Source organism: Oncorhynchus clarkii, chromosome 14, assembly GCF_045791955.1.
Source record: "Oncorhynchus clarkii lewisi isolate Uvic-CL-2024 chromosome 14, UVic_Ocla_1.0, whole genome shotgun sequence".
Taxonomy (NCBI): domain Eukaryota; kingdom Metazoa; phylum Chordata; class Actinopteri; order Salmoniformes; family Salmonidae; genus Oncorhynchus; species Oncorhynchus clarkii.
This window is the reverse complement of record NC_092160.1, coordinates 22,696,056-22,714,659: the sequence shown is the minus strand read 5'-3', so window position 1 is coordinate 22,714,659 and position 18,604 is coordinate 22,696,056. Positions and strand designations below refer to the sequence as shown.

Sequence of the window (18,604 nt, the reverse complement as noted above, 5' to 3'; positions counted from 1 at the left end):
AGTTTCTGTCTGTAGGCAGGGATCAACAAAATGGAGTCGTGGTCAGCTTTTCCGAAAGGAGAGTGGGGCAGGGCCTTATATGCGTCGCGGAAGTTAGAATAGCAATGATCCAAGGTTTTTCCAGCCCTGGTTGCGCAATCGATATGCTGATACAATTTAGGGAGTCTTGTTTTCAGATTAGCCTTGTTAAAATCCCAGCTACAATGAATGCAGCCACAGGATATATGGATTCCAGTACTGGAGCTATGGGAGATAATAGGAAATAGCATACACTGAATCTGGAGGGAGTGAGAGGAGAGGAAAGTTAATGGCTTAGCATCAACCCCAACTCAAACCTGAAGCGGAGCCTGCATCAAGGGCCTGAAATTAGATGAGACTGCACAAGAAGACTTTGGCTGCACCATGGGACTCTGCCCGCACTAGGGGATTCAAGGCTGACTGAGCCAGGAGGCTCAAACTGCGCAGTGGGGCTCTGGCATACATCAGGCCCATATGTCAACCCAGTGGGGATGCTTAATCCGTGACATGGTGTGTGTGTTGGAGCGAGGAGACAGGACTGCTCGCTGTATGTGTGTGTGTGTGTGTGTGTGTGTGTGTGTGTGTGTGTGTGTGTGTGTGTGTGTGTGTGTGTGTGTGTGTGTGTGCGTGCGTGCGTGCGGAGCAAGGTGCCAGGATGCCTCTATTGCTCAGCTGGTTGTGTGTGATGTGTGTGATAATGTATTGTAAGGGTGTTTTCATACCTAGCCCTCATAAAAATAACCAATCTCAGGCCTCTTTAAAGTGGACTCTGGGGTAAAACAAGCAAAATAACTCAGTTCTCTTTGTGTTTACACTGCCCTAGCCTTTGAATGAGGACCCAACTCTACCCTCATGACCAAAAACACACATTGCTCTAAATGTCATAACCCTCTGAAGTCTTCAGTGGTCTTAAAGTGGGGCAAAAAAGTATTTAGTCAGCCACCAATTGTGCAAGTTCTCCCACTTAAAAAGATGAGAGAGGCCTGTAATTTTCATCATAGGTACACTTCAACTATGACAGACAAAATGAGGAAAAAAAATACAGAAAATCACATTGTAGGATTATTAATGAATTTATTTGCAAATTATGGTGGAAAATAGGTATTTGGTCAATAACAAACGTTTATCTCAATATTTTGTTATATACCCTTTGTTGGCAATGACAGAGGTCAAATGTTTTCTGTAAGTCTTCACAAGGTTTTCACACACTGTTGCTGGTATTTTGGCCCATTCCTCCAAGCAGATCTCCTCTAGAGCGGTGATGTTTTGGGGCTGTTGCTGGGCAACACGGACTTTCAACTCCCTCCAAAGATTTTCTATGGGGTTGAGATCTGGGGACTGGCTAGGCCACTCCAGGACCTTGAAATGCTTCTTACGAAGCCACTCCTTCGTTGCCCGGGCGGTGTGTTTGGGATCATTGTCATGCTGAAAGACCCAGCCACGTTTCATCTTCAATGCCCTTGCTGATGGTAGGCTTTGTTACTTTGGTCCCAGCTCTCTGCAGGTCATTCACTAGGTCCCCCCGTGTGGTTCTGGGATTTTTGCTCACCGTTCTTGTGATCATTTTGACCTCACGGGGTGAGATCTTGCATGGAGCCCCAGATCGAGGGAGATTATCAGTGGTCTTGTATGTCTTCCATTTCCTAATAATTGCTCCCACAGTTGATTTCTTCAAACCAAGCTGCTTACCTATTGCAGATTCAGTCTTCCCAGCCTGGTGCAGGTCTACAATTTTGTTTCTGGTGTCCTTTGACAGCTCTTTGGTCTTGGCCATAGTGGAGTTTGGAGTGTGACTGTTTGAGGTTGTGGACAGGTGTCTTTTATAGCGCTTTAAGATGCTTCAGTTTGATCCTCCTGATGTAATGGAGGTGATGGAGGTAATTGGTCATTTAAAGATATCAGCAGCAGGTCATGATGAGATTGGTGCCTCTTTGGTGAAATCAGTGTCTTCCTCGATTACTGAGCCTCTAACGTATATCTTCACCAAATCTATGCAAACTGGTATTGTTCCTGAAGATTTGAAAATTACCAAAGTTATACCCCTCTATAAATCTGGGATCTTTAACAAATTATCGTCCAATATCTGCACCACCATGTTTTTCTAAAATTGTCACGACTCCCACCGAAGGTGGCTCCTCTTCCTGTTCGGGCGGCACTCTGCGCTCGTTGTCGCCGGTCTACTAGCCGCCACCGATCCCCTTTTCCTTTTCTGTTTGTTTGGTCTTATTGGTTGCACCTGTCTCTTATTTCGTTTCTTGATTCATGTCTATTTATGCCTGTTAGGCCGCCTATTTTTGTGTGGAATTGTTTTTCGTTAGTCAGGTTGTGCGTGCTGTATTAATGTCCGTTTGTGCCCTGTGTTGGGTTGGACTATTTTCTGTCGATTTTTCGCCCGTTGTTTTGGGCGTTGGTTTTGGGAACCCTAATAAAGTCGGTTTCCCCAGTATCCTCTGCTCTCTGCATTTGACTCTGCACCCACCACTGCAGGCATTTGTGACAAAAATCCTAGAAAAATGGTGGATAAGAGAATGTTGAAACATTTAAATCAACACTGTATTCTATATGAGCACCAATAAGGTCTTCGTAAAACCTACTCCACAGATATGTCTCATCTGCAACTTGTGGATAAAAGCTTTACAGCCCTTAACAACAATGAATACACTCTTGGAATCTTTTTAGATTTATCCAAAGCGTTTGACACGGTTGATCATGAAATATTACTCTCTAAATTTTATTATTAAGGTTTCCATGATTATATATATTATTTATTATATAATTATGTTTATGATAGAGAACAATGTGTTTATGCAAACGGCTGTGCATTTACCAGGGTCAAGTCATCCTGCAGTGTGCCACAGGGTTCTATAATTGGACCTTTGTTATTCCTAATTTATACCAATGACCTTGCTGCTGTGTCTTCTACCGTACTTCCCCTTCTCTTTGCTGATGACACCAATTTGATTTTATCGCACAAGAATGTTGGTTCACTAATTAATGAAGCCAACTCAGGTATGGCCACATCTGGAATGGTGTCAGATAAACAAATTATCTTTAAATGTTAAAATCTAACTTTATTGTATTCACTAGTAAGAATAAGAAATATTGTAAAAAAAAAGAGCCAGAATCTAAATTGGTGGTAATGAAATGGAACAAGTCACATCCACTAGATTCCCCCGAGTTCTAGTTGATGAAAAGTAATCCTGGAAAGATCATATTCAATTTGTCATAAATATTAGTGGCTTGGTTCATCAGGCTTGCTTCCTAACTCTTTACTATAGCTTAATTTATCCATATCTCATTAACTATAATATTGTCTGGGACAGTACATAGGACTCCAACCAACACAAATGACTCATCATACAGCAAGACTTAGCCACCACTTGTCATTACCTGGCTCCAGCTACACCTTTGTTTAAAGAAACTCAATTTCTTGTCTATTTACGACATTAATGTACGCCATTTATGCACTTTCATCTACAAATACTCATACTTAGACAGTTTATCTAAACCCTTCAATGGATTCTTCCAGGTTAATTCTGAAATCCATCTATTTAACATAAGACACTGCAATAACCTTCACCCTCCCCATTGCCGCACCTCACATAGTCAATTCTCTTTCAGATACAAAGGTACCATACTCTGGAATTCTTATCTTCACATTGCCACAACCTCATCATCCCTAAATAACTTCATGCGACCACTAGGGGTCAGCCTGACTACCCAATAATCCCCTCCATGTAGCCTAACTTTCTCACACACACACACGCACGCACGCACGCACACACACACACACACACACACACACACACACACACACACACACACACACACACACACACACACACACACACACACACACACACACACACACAATCAAACAGAGTTTTTCTTGTATACTGAGTATGTCACGTATAATTATAATTAATATTTATTGTTTAACTGATAGAACAAACTTTTTTGTGTACTTATGAGTAAAACCTAAAACTAATTTTGCGAGTTTACTTCAGCTATTTTGTGGTCCGAGTCCTCTTTGTATTCACATTGCTATGTTTAGAAAGGAATCAATATCTTTTCCCAACATTCTCTCAATGCACTCTGGGTTTTTACAAAGTGCAGGACAAGCCATACCATCAGAATATGTTATCTAACAGCTAGATATACACTACCGCTCAAAATGTTGGCATCACTTCGAAATGTCCTTGTTTTTTAAAGAAAAGCAATTTTTTTTGCCAATTAACATAACATCAAATTGATGAGAAATACAGTGTAGACATTGTTAATGTTGTAAATCATTATTGTAGCTGAAAACGGTTGATCACTGGCAGCTTCATGTGTGTGTGTGTGAGTGTGAGTGTGAGTGTGAGTGTGAGTGTGTGTGTGTGTGTGTGTGTGTGTGTGTGTGTGTGTGTGTGTGTGTGTGTGTGCCAGCAGTACCTTGGTGTCCAGCTGCTGTAGGTAAGAGAAGATGTATTCGATGCTGGCTCCAAACGGGTGGACATGGAGGAACGTAGAGATGATCCCTGAGGAAGAACAAACAGAGACATCAATACAGCTGTCAATCAAACTGGAATACCATATTAACATGTAGTTTAATTCCCGAAAACCACAACCCTACAATCATATGTACAAACACCTCAATTCAGTCTGAGTGTTGATTTACCCATCTGTCCAAAATGAAAGCCAGTGAGAATATGCCATCCAATAGACATAAGAGTATCAAACTGTATTCTATTAACCTATAGCTAACATACAACTGACCTACAGCTAACCTATCGCGTCATCTTCTATGCTCGGATACGCTTACCCGTGACATACAGTGCATTCGGAATGTACTCAGACCCCTTCACTTTCTCTACATTTTGTTACGTTACAGCCTTATACTAAAATGGATTAAATAAAACATTTTCCTCATCAATCTACACACAATAGCCCATAATGACAAAGTGAATACAGGTTTTTAGAAAAATTAGCAAATATACAAAAAAAACAGAAATACCAAAAATATTCAGAGCCTTTGCTATGAGACTCGAAAATTGAGCTCAGGTGCATCCTGTTTACATTGATCATCCTTGAGATGTTTCTACAAGTTGATTGGAGTCCACCTGTGGTAAATTCAATTGATTGGACATCATTTGAAAAGGCACACATCTGCTATATAATATCCCACAGTTGACAGTGCATGTCAGAGCAAAAACCAAGCCGAGACAGGATCGTGTCAAGGCAAAGATCTGGGGAAAGGTACCAAAAACTTTCTGCAGCATTGGCCTCCATCATAGTTAAATGGAAGTTTGGAACCACCAAGACTCTTCTTAAAGCTGGCTGCTCGGCCAAACTGAGCAATCGGGGGAGAAGGGCCTTGGTCAGGGAGGTGACCAAGAACCCGATGGTCACTCTGACAGAGCTCCAGCATTCCTCTGTGGAGATGGGAGAACCTTCCAGGAGGACAACCATCTCTGCAACCATCTCTGCAGCACTCCACTAGGCCTTTATGGTAGAGTGGCCAGTTGGAAGACACTCCTCAGTAAAAGGCACATGGCAGCCCGCTTAGAGTTTTGCCAAAAGGCAGCTAAAGGACTCTCAGACCATGGGAAACCAGATTGTCTGGTCCAATGAAACCAAGATTGAACTCTTTGGCCTGAATGCCAAGCATCTGGAGGAAACCTGGCACCATCCCTACAGTGACGCTTCACAAATCCTCAACTGGCCGCTTCATTAAATAGTACGTGCAAAACACCAGTCTCAACATCAGCATTGAACAGAAGTGTATATAAATGTAACATTTTTGTTTATTTTTTAAAATATATATTAGCAAACATTTCTAAAAACCTGCTTTTGCTTTGGCATTATGAGGTATTGTGTGTAGATTGATGAGGAAAAAACTGTAAAGTAATAAGGCTGCAGTGACAAAATGTGGAGGTCAAGGGATTTGAATACTTTCCGAATGCACTGTATTTAGTGATGCTTCGCCTAGAAGCCACTGATGCAGACCTTTGGAACATCTACATTTTAAAAAGTAGAATAAATATAGCCTACACCATCACAATAAATCCATAATTTATTATACACAAGTCTAAAGAAACATGAAGAAAATGTAGTCTATTTCAGAAGAACAGAATAGCATGCTCTGAGTTGTCCTTATGTTAGGCCATGATATGGCTATGCCATATGGCTGTGGGTTACAATAGCTGATTTAGCAGAAAAGATTTGCCTAGAATTCCATGGCATTATTTTGTATTATTTTATAGCATGAAGGTTGAACATAGCTGAATAAAATAGAAAGGATATTTTCTCCAAGTGATTTCCAAGGAAGTGCACACATGCGGATATTCTGTGTTGAGTGGTGAACAAAGAAACAGGTTATATATACAACTTTAGTTGTGATACAAACACTGAGCTATATGTTTAGATATTTATACATTTTAAGGCTAAATGATGCGACTAAAGAGGATTTGATAAAAGTCGTATGAAAGGCATGAGCTCTGATTTGTTTCTTGCGCAGGCTGCACACACTTCATCAGTATCTCATTCACAATTTGACAAGCACTTGATAATATTCTCACCAGGCCTTGAATTTCTCAGTGGCATCCCCTTTGTGTGGCCATAATGCCCCCTAAAAAAATCTATTCCTTTTGCTGCCAAATTGCCCATTGTGCTCTTGGTGTCATGACTTCCGCCGAAGTCGGTCCCTCTCCTTGTTCGGGCGGTGTTCGGCAGTCGACGTCACCGACCTTCTAGCCATCACTGATCCATTTTTCATTTTCCATTGGTTTTGTCATGTCTTTCTTCACACATGGTTCCAATCCCATCAATTACATGTTGTCTATTTAACCCTCTGTTTCTGCTCATGTTCTTGTTGCAGATTGTTTTGATTGTATGTGATGTGCTATTTAGTGTTGGTGTGCGACGGGTTTTGTACCCACTTTGTTATTTTGTACATTTTGGTTGTTTTGGAGTTTTGTCAGCATTTAATAAACAACTCTGTTTACACCAAGTTTGTTCTCCTGCACCTGACTTCCCTGCCACCAACACGCACCCCTTACACTTGGGATGAATATAATAATTAAATAATAATAATAATGAATAATTATAATTCCCATCTCAGCTAAGAAGACAGACACATGGGTGGGGGGGGGGGGGGAGGCTTTCCACTAGATGTTGCATCATTCCTGTGGGGACTTGCTTCCATTCAGCCAGAAGAGCATTACTGAGGTCAGGCACTGATGTTGGGCGATTAGGTCTGGCTCGCAGTCAGCATTCTAATTCATCCCAAAAGTGTTCGATGGGGTTGAGGTCAAGGCTGCATTTCTGTATGGACTTAGCTTTGTGCATGTGGGCATTGTCACTGTCAAGCTGGGCCTTCCCCAAACTGTTGCCACAAAGTTGGAAACACTGAATGGTCTAGAATGTCATTGTACGTATGCTTTAGCATTAAGATTTCCCTTCACTGGCCTAGCCCGAACCATGAAAAACAGTCCCAGACCATTATTACTCCTACACCAAACTTTACGGTTGGCACTATGCATTGGGGCATGTAGTGTCCTGGCATCCGCCAAACCCAGATTCGTCCATCAGACTGTCAGATGGTGAAGTGTGATTCATCACTCCAGAGAACGCGTTTCACTGTTCCAGAGTCCAATGGCGGCGTGCTTTACATCACTCCAGCCGACGCTTGGCATTATGCATGGTAATCTTAGGCATGTGTGCTGCTACTCAGCCATGGAAACCCATTTCATGGAGCTCCCGACCAACAGTTGTTGTGCTGACGTTGCTTCCAGAGGCAGTTTGGAACTTGGTAGTGAGTGTTGCAACCGAGGACAGACTATTTTTACGTGCTTCAGCACTCGGCGGTCCCGTTCTGTTAGCTTGTGTGGCCTAACACTTTGCGGCTGAGTCATTGTTGCTCTTAGCCGTTTCCATTTCACAATAACAGCATTACTGTTACATACACTCGACCGGGGCAGCTCTAGCAGGGCAGAAATTTGATGAACTGATTTGTTGGAAAGGTGGCATCCTATGACGGTGCCACGTTGAAAGTCACTGAGCTTTTATACACCTGTCAGTAATGAGTGTGGCTGAAATGCCGGTTCCACTAATTTGAAGGGGTGTCCACATATGTTTGCATATATAGTGTAGAAGAACTGTCCACATTTAGCCTACTTTTTGTCAGCCAACAAGATGAGTAGGCCTAATGAACAGCAAAATCACTAGCCTATGTCAATCTGCTATCGCCCATAGTACAAAAGTTGACCTATTCTATTGATCAACATATAACAAGAAATAAATACTCCAAAACATACTCTACAACAGTTGTGGGATGAGATAGATCCCAAATTAATACAACCACTTGCATCATTTTTTTTTTTTTTATAGCAATGAGGCTGATGCAACAGATCAGAACATTTAGCTATTTCATCACATTATGAGCATGGGAATGCGCACATACAGTATCAGTAGGCTATAAGCGCGAATGTTCTAAAATGTTATCAATTAGCAGGAAAACACTGTTCTCAAAAGTGACCACAAATGTGATTATGCACGTAATGCTTTATTATAAAGGTGCATTTTTATGGTGAATATTATATTCTCCAAACTCGAAACTCACGTGCCGCCTATGTATGCCAATTAGGATCTAGACTAGTTGTAAAGCGGATTAATGTGATTCATTTTAAGAAGTTATTTGGCCACTTTAGTTGTGATACAAACCTTATCAAAACATATAGGCCTATGGGCTAGGCTACATGAGGTGTTGGACTATGAGTTGAAAAAGTCAAAAAAATAAGGAATGCGCTGTTTCTTGCCTTAACCAGCTGGGCATCATTCACATGTGATAATAAACTCAGCAAAAAAAGAAAGGTACTCTCACTGTCAACTGCGTTTATTTTCAGCAAACTTAAGCAAAAGTTCCACAGACATGTGACTAACAGAAATGGAATAATGTGCCCCTGAACAAAGGGGGAGGGGGGGGTCAAAATCATAAGTAACAGTCAGTATCTGGTGTGGCCACCAGCTGCATTAAGTACTGCAGTGCATCTCCTCCTCATGGACTGCACCAGTTCTGCACCATTTGCCAGTTCATGAGTTCTTGCTGTGAGATGTTACCCCACTCTTCCACCAAGGCACCTGCAAGTTCCCAGACAATTCTGGGGGGAATGGCCCTAGCCCTCACCCTCCAATCCAACAGGTCCCAGACGTGCTCAATGGGATTGAGATCCGGGCTCTTCGCTGGCCATGGCAGAACACTAACATTCCTCTCTTGCAGGAAATCACGCACAGAACGAACAGTATGGCTGGTGGCATTGTCATGCTGGAGGTTCATGTAAGGATGAGCCTGCAGGAAGGGTACCACATGAGGGAGGAGATATTCCCTGTAACGCACAGCATTGAGATTGCCTGCAATGACAACAAGCTCAGTCCAATGATGCTGTGACACACCGCTCACAGACCATGACGGACCCTCCACCTCCAAATCGAACCCGCTCCAGAGTACAGGCCTCGGTGTAATGCTCATTCCTTCGACTATGAACATGAATCCGACCATCACCCCTGCTGAGACAAAACCGTGACTTGTCAGTGAAGAGCACTTTTTGCCAGTCCTGTCTGGTCCAGCAACGGTAGGTTTGTGCCCATAGGCGACGTTGTTGCTGGTGATGTCTGGTGAGTACCTGCCTTACAACCGGCCTACAAGCCCTCAGTCCAGCCTCTCTCAGCCTATTGCGGACAGTCTGAGCACAGATGGAGGGATTGTGCGTTCCTGGTGTAACTCAGGCAGTTGTTGCCATCCTGTACCTGTCCCGCAGGTGTGATGTTCGAATGTACCAATCCTGTGCAGGTGTTGTTACACGTAGTCTGCCACTGCAAGGACGATCAGCTGTTCGACCTGTCTCCCTGTAGCGCTGTCTTAGGTGTCTCACAGTACGAACATTGCAATTCTTGCCCTGGCCACATCTGCAGTCCTCATGCCTCCTTGCAGCATGCCTAAGGCATGTTCACACAGATGAGCAGGGACCCTGGGCATCTTTCTTTGGGTGCTTTTCAGAGGCAGTAGAAATGCCTCTTTTAGTGTCCTAAGTTTTCATAACTGTGACCTTAATTGCCTACCGTCTGTAAATTGTTAGTGTCTTAACGATCATTTCACAGGTGCATGTTCATTAATTGTTTATGGTTCATTGAACAAGCATGGGTAACAGTGTTTAAACCCTTTACAATGAAGATCTGTGAGGTTATTTGTATTTTTATGAATTACCTTTGAAAGACAGGGTCCTGTACAAGGGACATTTATTTTTTTACCGAGTTTATATCATTCACAAGTGATAGGCTAATATTGTCACCCATCAGACGATTCTTAATTTAATGTTGTCTTTCATATACTAAATAATATATGTGTGAAATTTGTTTTGATTTCGAATAAACCATTATCATGCCCCTGTCTCGGAACAGGGGCATGGGCAAAATAATACATGACATCTATGTACTTAAATAGCAAATGGAGGCCGCCAAGTAGGCTATACTCCTGTTGAAAGAGAAGCAAACGTGTCATTAGTAAAACAAAGAAAACTCTACACTGATGCAAGCCTCTGAGGTTAGATAACTGTTGGTGTTTGTGTCCAGCAGCTTATCCACAAGCCAAATATGTTAAATCAATAAGAAAATACCACAACAGAGAAAATTGTCACTTGGCACAGTGTTACAGGACACCTTCAGCTAAACAATCAACTATGAAGTGCACAGCAAAGGGCGTCTCTTTTTTTATGGCCAATTCATTTTCTTTGATTTCACGTAAATAGCATCCGAGAATAGCCGACATTTCGCTACAGTTAACCTACAGCTAACCTATTGCTAACCTGCAGTTAACCTTCAGCCAGTGGCAACCGGTCAATTTTTAGCCCCACATTTTTTTGCAAAAAAATGATAAAATGCAACTTTGGGCTTGCCTGTTTTGCATGTTATTTTGGCATTAATTAATTTATGTGTCACACATCAGTTTGCAAACAATATAAAAAAATACAATCATAGTCATAGTCACATGCGCCAAATACAACAGGTCTAAAAATGAAATGCTTACTCAAAATATGAATAAGAATAAGAAACAAAAGTAACAAGTAATTAAAGAGCAGAAGTAAAATTACAATAGCAGACAATATACAGGGGGGTACCTGTACAGAGTCAATGTGCAGGGGCACCAGTTAGTCGATGTAATTGAGGTAATATGTGAGTGGGTCTAGGGTTTCTGGGATAATGGTGTTGATGTGAGCCATGACCAGCCTTTCAAAGCACTTCATGTGTTCTCTCATGGGACAATACGTCACCTCAAAACATTCTCGCCCTTTGGGTTCTGCCATAGAGTTACATTAGAAGTGCCCATCCAAGAAGGCTCAAGGTCATTGGCCACAGATAAAATGACGTCAAATCACGTTATATGTACAGCAGCATGTCAACATCATACTTTCAAAATTTTAGCTAGCAGTCATCATCATGAATCAAGTCGACAATATATTGGCAAATCCTTTTTAATCCTTGTCATGTGAAGATAAATAATGAAGAGAAATTATAGATAAAACGAATCGGTGCTCATCGGCCATTGGACGTAAACATTACACAACAAGTTGGAAATCGCAAAATCAACAATGAGTGTTTTGGAAGGAATCAGTGACAGTGGCTTTGTGGTCCCAAATATGGGATTAAGGGGCTCTTTTCCAAGATTAAAATGATAAACATTCAACATTGGTCATGCGGTCAATGAAGCATAATTTGTGCTGTGCTCAAATCAGCTGTTAACTCGGAACTGCGAAAACTTGACGTCAGTGAGTTCAAGACATCTGGGAAGTCAGGAATAAACAAGCTCCGACTGGAAAAATACGTTTTGAACATTCATCCAACTCGGAATTGTAAATCTGGCCTCTTTTCTAGAGCTACGATCTGAAGATCAATGACGTCAGCATGATTCGACCTGTTTTGTTTCCCGAGTTCACAGTTGTTTTGAAAGCACCATAAATCCAGAGAATGCCAGACTTTGATGACAAAATTTGCCCACGCAGGAGCGCCGCACCACCTTCCTGTTCAAGTGAGCACAGCACAACAAGGTGAGTCCAAAGATGTATTGTATGCTGCTGCATAAATGATCTAATATGCCAGGGAGATATGTATGTAAATATGTAAAACTAAGTGTATGTTGTCTGGTAAGATGTTAGTAGCGCATGTGCCTCACCCTAATAATTTGGTCTATTTACCCATCTTAATTTCACCTACTGTTCTGACTTGGTGGTGCACATGTAGTCTTTAACCTGTTTTAGAGAAACGTAATCATAGAATATTGTAAGAGGTTTCATTGTCTGTTTATATGCCCCCTTCATTTATTCTACGGTTCTCACTTGGTGTACAGGGAGAAAACTGTAAGAATGGCCCATTTTCAGAATTCTACTGCTGTACAATTCAAAAGTGCTTAACAAATAGTTACTGTTGACTACGTCCGTCCTAGCTCGATCATTAATGTCTTATTCGAATTTACGGATCTGCCTCTTAGGCGCTTGTCGTCCCCTTATGCCATAGTTTGTACATCTCAATTGTTATTAGAAACCACATTTGTTTAAGCAGGTCAGCCATATCAGCTACAGTTGAAGTTGGAAGTTTACATACACCTTAGCCAAATACATTGAACTCAGTTTTTCACAATTCCTTCCTCATTTAATCTGAGTAAATATTCCCTGTTTTAGGTCAGTTAGGATCACCACTTTATTGTAAGAATGTGAAATGCCAGAATAATAGTAGAGAGAATGACTTGTTTCAGCTATTATTTCTTTCATCACATTCCCAGTGGGTCAGATGTTTACATACACTCAATTAGTATTTGGTAGCATTGCCTTTAAATTGTTTAACTTGGGTCACAATAAATTGGGTGAATTTTGGCCCATTCCTCCTGACAGAGCTGGTGTAACTGAGTCACGTTTATAAGCCTTCTTGCTCGCACACACTTTTTCAGTTCTGCCCACACATTTTCTATAGGATTGAGGTCAAGGCTTTGTGATGGCCACTCCAATACCTTGACGTTGTTGTCCTTAAGCCATTTTGCCACAACTTTGGAAGTATGCTTGGGGTCATTGTCCATTTGGAAGACCCATTTGCGAGCAAGCTTTAACTTCCTGACTGATGTCTTGAGATGTTGCTTCCATATATCCACATAATTGTACTACCTCATGATGCCATCTATTTTGTGAAGTGCACCAGTCCCTCCTGCAGCAAAGCACCCCCACAACATGAGGCTGTCACCCCCATGTTTCATGGTTGGGATGGTGTTCTTCGGCTTGCAAGCCTCCCCCTTTTTCCTCCAAACATAACGATGGTCATTATGGCCAAACAGTTCTATTTTTGTTTCATCAGACCAGAGGATATTTCTCCAAAAAGTACGATCTTTGTCCTCATGTGCAGTTGCAAACCGTAGTCTGGCTTTTTTTATGGCGGTTTTGGAGCAGTGGCTTCTTCCTTGCTGAGTGGCATTTCAAGTTATGTTGATAAAGGACTCGTTTAACTGTGGATATAGATACTTTTGTACCAGTTTCCTCCAGATTTGCACTTTTCGCACCAAGGTACGTTCATCTCTAGGAGACAGAACGCGTCTCCTTCCTGAGCGGTATGACGGCTGTGTGGCCCCATGGTGTTTATACTTGGGTACTATTGTTTGTACAGATGAACGTGGTACCTTCAGGCGTTTGGAAATTGTTCTCAAGGATGAACCAGACTTGTGGAAGTCTCCAATTTATTTTCTGAGGTCTTGGCTGATTTCTCTTGATTTTCCCATGATGTCAAGCAAAGAGGCACTGCGTTTGAAGGTAGGCCTTGAAATACATCCATAGGCACACCTCTACCTCACTCAAATCATGGAAATCAGCCTATAAGAAGCTTCTAAAGCCATGACATCATATTCTGGAATTTTCCAAGCTGTTAAAAGGCACAGTTAATTAGTGTATGTAAACTTCTGACCCACAGGAATTGGCATACAATGAATTATAAGTGAAATAATCTGTCTGTAAACAATTGTTGGAAGAATTACTTGTGTCATGCACAAAGTAGGTCCTAACCGAATTGCCAAAACTATAGTTTGTTAACAAGAAATTTGTGGAGTGGTTGAAAAACTAGTTTTAATGACTCCAACCTAAGTGCATGTAAACTTCTGACTTCAACTGTGTGTTTTTGATAAAAGGCAGTAAATGAGGCTGATAGAACTGTTTCGCTGCTGATATCCAGGTGTAGCAGTGGTAATATGTTGGGACTGCTGTTAGGACAGCTTTATGTAGGCCCTAACAGTTTGTGGGCACCGTTTGTCACCGTTACCGTGCAATTAATGTATTGTTTAGTGTTGTGGCTTTTCTGGCATGCATCCCACTTTTTTCCCCCCACCAAAATGTAAATGCTAAAATGTACACTGCCTACAGCTAACCTACAACTAACCTATAGCTAACCTACAGCAAACATATAGCTAACTCTACCTGCTCTAGAGGGGGATAAAGCAGTTAAAGATGCAGACCTTTCTTTCTTCATGAGTTCACTTAGGAGCCAATGTCCCCTTTTCCCTGTGGTGCTACCTTCAATTAATCTTCAAACAAAACGTCATGTAGAGCGATTCTGGCAGAGAGAACACCCAGAATCCTCACCAGCAGTCTCTACCTCACTGAGCAGCCAGAGTAGGCTGGCATGGAGGGAGGGAGCGGAGCACCCCATTAGCTACCTAACTATGTCTGAGACAATCATATGATCATTCTGGCATGACATTCTCCTATTCCTAAGAAATACCAATACACTGGGAAAGAGGAGGTAGCCAGGGTTGGAGGCAGGTAGCCAGGGTTGAGTAGGTTACTTTCTAAATGTAATCTGTTACAGTTACTAGTTACCTGTCCAAAATATTTATCAGTAACATAACTTTTGTATTACACTAACTCAGTAACATAATATTCAGTTACTTCTAGATTACTTTCCACTTAAGAGGCATTAGAAGAAGACAAAAATGTATGTTACCAATTGAACCACATCTATTGCAAGATAAATCAATGTTAAAGTTTACATAGCTGGCCATATGTATGGATGTTAAATTTTACTTCATGGGTTGGTTATTTAGGCTTCTTCTAACCCATCCCTTTCTACTACATATGAATGATGAAATTATATCTTTACATTGAAAACCAAAGTCTATCAGAATGCCATTCATTCCAATAAATGTTATACCCCTTGATCTTCAAGAATAGGACTTGGAAATATGGAAGTATAGATTAGACAAATTGTTTTACCTGAGCATAACCTCAAAACAAATTACTTATAAGCCAGCCCTACTCTGTGGTTTATGATTTTGTTGTCATGGAGAACTGATTGGGCTCACTGATTCGAGTTGAAAAATAAATGCTGCGCTAATGGAATGGCTGAAAAGTGCTATTTACATGTGAAAAATGAATGCCATATGCTGCATTTGCTATAGGCCTATTGTTTAGCTTTTTGTTGGTGACACTTTGATATCTTGATAATATGCAGCTGTTTAAAGGGAAAATCCACAGATGAAACCGTAACAAAACAGTCTCCCCGCCTGAGGGATGGAAGGGATGGACTGAGGGATGGAATCCGCACTGTGCAGTTGTTTCACTGGCTGTACACTGGTTTCAAAAACAATGATTGATAGGCAGCTAAAACATCTTGAATTAAAAAATGATTGGGTTCAAATAGACATTTAGATTTGTAAACAGCAATTCACAACAGCCACAATCCGTAAGACGCTAATAGCTAAATGAGAGAGCAGCAGTGTGATTCACCTCAATGCGCTATGTAGATATCAATAATAATTGATATCCGTACCGCTGTAGACTACACCACTGCTGTTATCCAAGCGTATATTCAAGTTGGATAATCTTTGGATGCCGACAGCAGTCGTACCTTTGGAAGACATTGCTTGGACTGTAGACGACAAAAGCCTATTCCTGCTCTTTTCCCGTCATCCATCAAACGCATTTGATGTGTCATCACAGTCTCTGACTTCTGGTCAGACTCGCTCAGGTGGAACAAACTTAAACTTGCACATTTTTCAATGCTGATTTGAATGTCATTGAGAAAACAGGGAAGTGTCAAAGATTTTTTTTTTCCGCAAACCTTCTTTCTGAATTTAAAAGTATTCCGAGAAGTAGTCATCTAGTTTTTCAAAAGTATCTGTAATCTGATTACAATATTACAGTTACCGTTTTTTTGTAATCCCTTACATGTAACAGATTACATCTGTTACTCCCCAACCCTGAAGGTAGCCTAGCGGTTAAAAGTGTTGGGCCAGTATCCGAAAAGTGGCTGGTTTTAATCATCGAGCTGATTTGGTGAAACATTTGTTGAAGTGAGATTGAGCAAGGCACTTAACCCTAATTGCTCCAGTAAGTCGCTTTGGATAAGAGCTTCTGCTTAATGATTTAAATGTCAAATGAAGATATCCAGTCCTGGCAACATATTAGGTAGTACAGCAAACTACCTGGTATACATGTGTGCAGAGACACACACATTGCCGTTTGGTATCATGGCTAAAAGGCTACCCCTTAACTCCTCTTCCTCATATCTCTGTAGCTTCCTGCTTTCATGAAGCCAAAGAAATCAAGAACCACTTGCCCCAAGAAAATACTGTAAAACCCAACAAGAAAGACTGATAAACAGAGCGAGAGAGAGAGAAGGAGTGAGCACAATCTTTGTATCTCCTCGTTGGTAGGCACTAGGCAGCCAGAAGGCTGTGGTGATTAGAAACATTAGAGGTGCTGAAGGCCTCAGTCAACCAGCAAATTAAAATGTGTGAACCCGCCCAGAGAATAATTAGATGGGAGGAGGAGGAGAACATGGGCACCAAGCAGGGATCTCCTTTTTAGGTAGCTTCACTTTCTCTAGTAATGTTCTACGGAGTATAGACCCAGATACTAATTAGCAAGGCCACTCTCTCAGAGTGGACAGGGCTGGGGGACTTTTCTCCTCTATACTAATGTTAGGTTTATATAACGTTATAGGGATGTTGTAGCAATATTATAGTGATTTTATAGAAATGTTATAGTGATGTTGTAGTAATGGTATAGTGATGTTATAGTAATGTTATACTAATGTTATAAGCCTAGCAACGTTATAGTTATGTTAAGTGAATGTACCCACTAGCTGGGGCTCTCTCTCAGAGTGGACTGGACTGGGGTGATCTACTCCTCTATAGTTAGGTTAGCACAACATTGTTATAATGTTGAAGTAAAGTTATTGTAATTTTAGATGATCTTACCAACTAGCAAGGCCTCTCTCTCAGAGTAAACCGGACTAGAAGGAATCTTCTCTGGGGGCAGACTCTCCTTCTCCTGACTGCAGGAAACCACTTCTAATGCTGTTGCCTCCTACAGGACAAGAGGAGAAAACACTGTTAGACTGGTTGATGAACACACCACACACACACACACACACACACACACACACACACACACACACACACACACACACACACACACACACACACACACACACAGCCCTAGAAACATCATACAGGCAGTGGGAGAAGAGAGGAGGAGAGACAATGAAGGCAAAGAAGAAAGAGAAAATACAGAGGGAGCCAAATGGAGGGAGGAAGGAGAGAGAGAGAGAGAAAGCTGGCAGTGTTAGCGATGCTAATGATGAAACTGTTGTTTACTGTGGGCTTCTGACAGGCTGGAGGAGGGAGGGTCGGGAATGTGTAAAAAAAAATAAAATACAAATAATTTAGGGGGTTTCAGATTTAATATTGCAGAGAGATTGTGGCTTCCATCAATGTAATTATCCGCATAATTTCCAACCCCCAATTTTTTGTTGTTGTTGTTTTTATTATTATTTTTTATTTCACCTTTATTTAACCAGGTAGGCTAGTTGAGAACAGGTTCTCATTTACAACGGCGACCTGGCCAAGATAAAGCATAGCAGTGTGAACAGACAACACAGAGTTACACATGGAGTAAACAATTAACAAGTCAATAACACAGTAGAAAAAAAAGAGAGTCTATATACATTGTGTGCAAAAGGCTTGAGGAGGTAGGCGAATAATTACAATTTTGCAGATTAACACTGGAGTGATAAATGATCAGATGGTCATGTACAGGTAGAGATACTGGTGTGCAAAAGAGCAGAAAAGTAAATAAATATAAACAGTATGGGGATGATGTAGGTAAAATTGGGTGGGCTATTTACAGAGAGTTGTAAATATATATATTATTTTAAATATGTTTTTATATTTCCCCTAACGCTACCACCCCTCCCCTAATTGAAGAAAACTAATGGACAACAATACCAGGTGTGTGTGTGTGTGTGTGTTTGTGTGTGTGTGTGTGTGTGTGTGTGTGTTGTGTCGGGTTGATTAATTCTGCAACAAATAAAGTCCTCCTGCACTGGATTGGTATGTAGTGATATGTCATGTCACTGGAAGAGGAGAGAGAGAGAGGAACAGAGAAACAGGAGAGTGAGGGACAGAGAAACAGAGAGGGGAAGAGGGGAACAGAGAAACAGATGGAGGAAGAGAGAAACAGAGAGAGGAAGAGAGAAACAGAGAGAGGAAGAGAGAAACAGAGAGAGGAAGAGAGAAACA

The 18,604-nt window shown here is 41.3% G+C and overlaps 1 protein-coding gene across 1 annotated transcript in view; it reads right to left on the bottom strand.

The window, feature by feature from the left end:
* LOC139366026 (ecto-NOX disulfide-thiol exchanger 2-like) overlaps positions 1–18,604 on the bottom strand; it is a 156,007-nt gene that overhangs the window by 11,276 nt on the left and 126,127 nt on the right. The window contains exons 12-13 of the mRNA XM_071103105.1: positions 17,282–17,390; positions 4,453–4,538 (exon numbers count right to left, since the gene is read on the bottom strand). Of these exons, the coding sequence (XP_070959206.1) occupies positions 4,453–4,538; positions 17,282–17,390 (195 nt within the window). The remainder of the gene's footprint in view (positions 1–4,452; positions 4,539–17,281; positions 17,391–18,604) is intronic.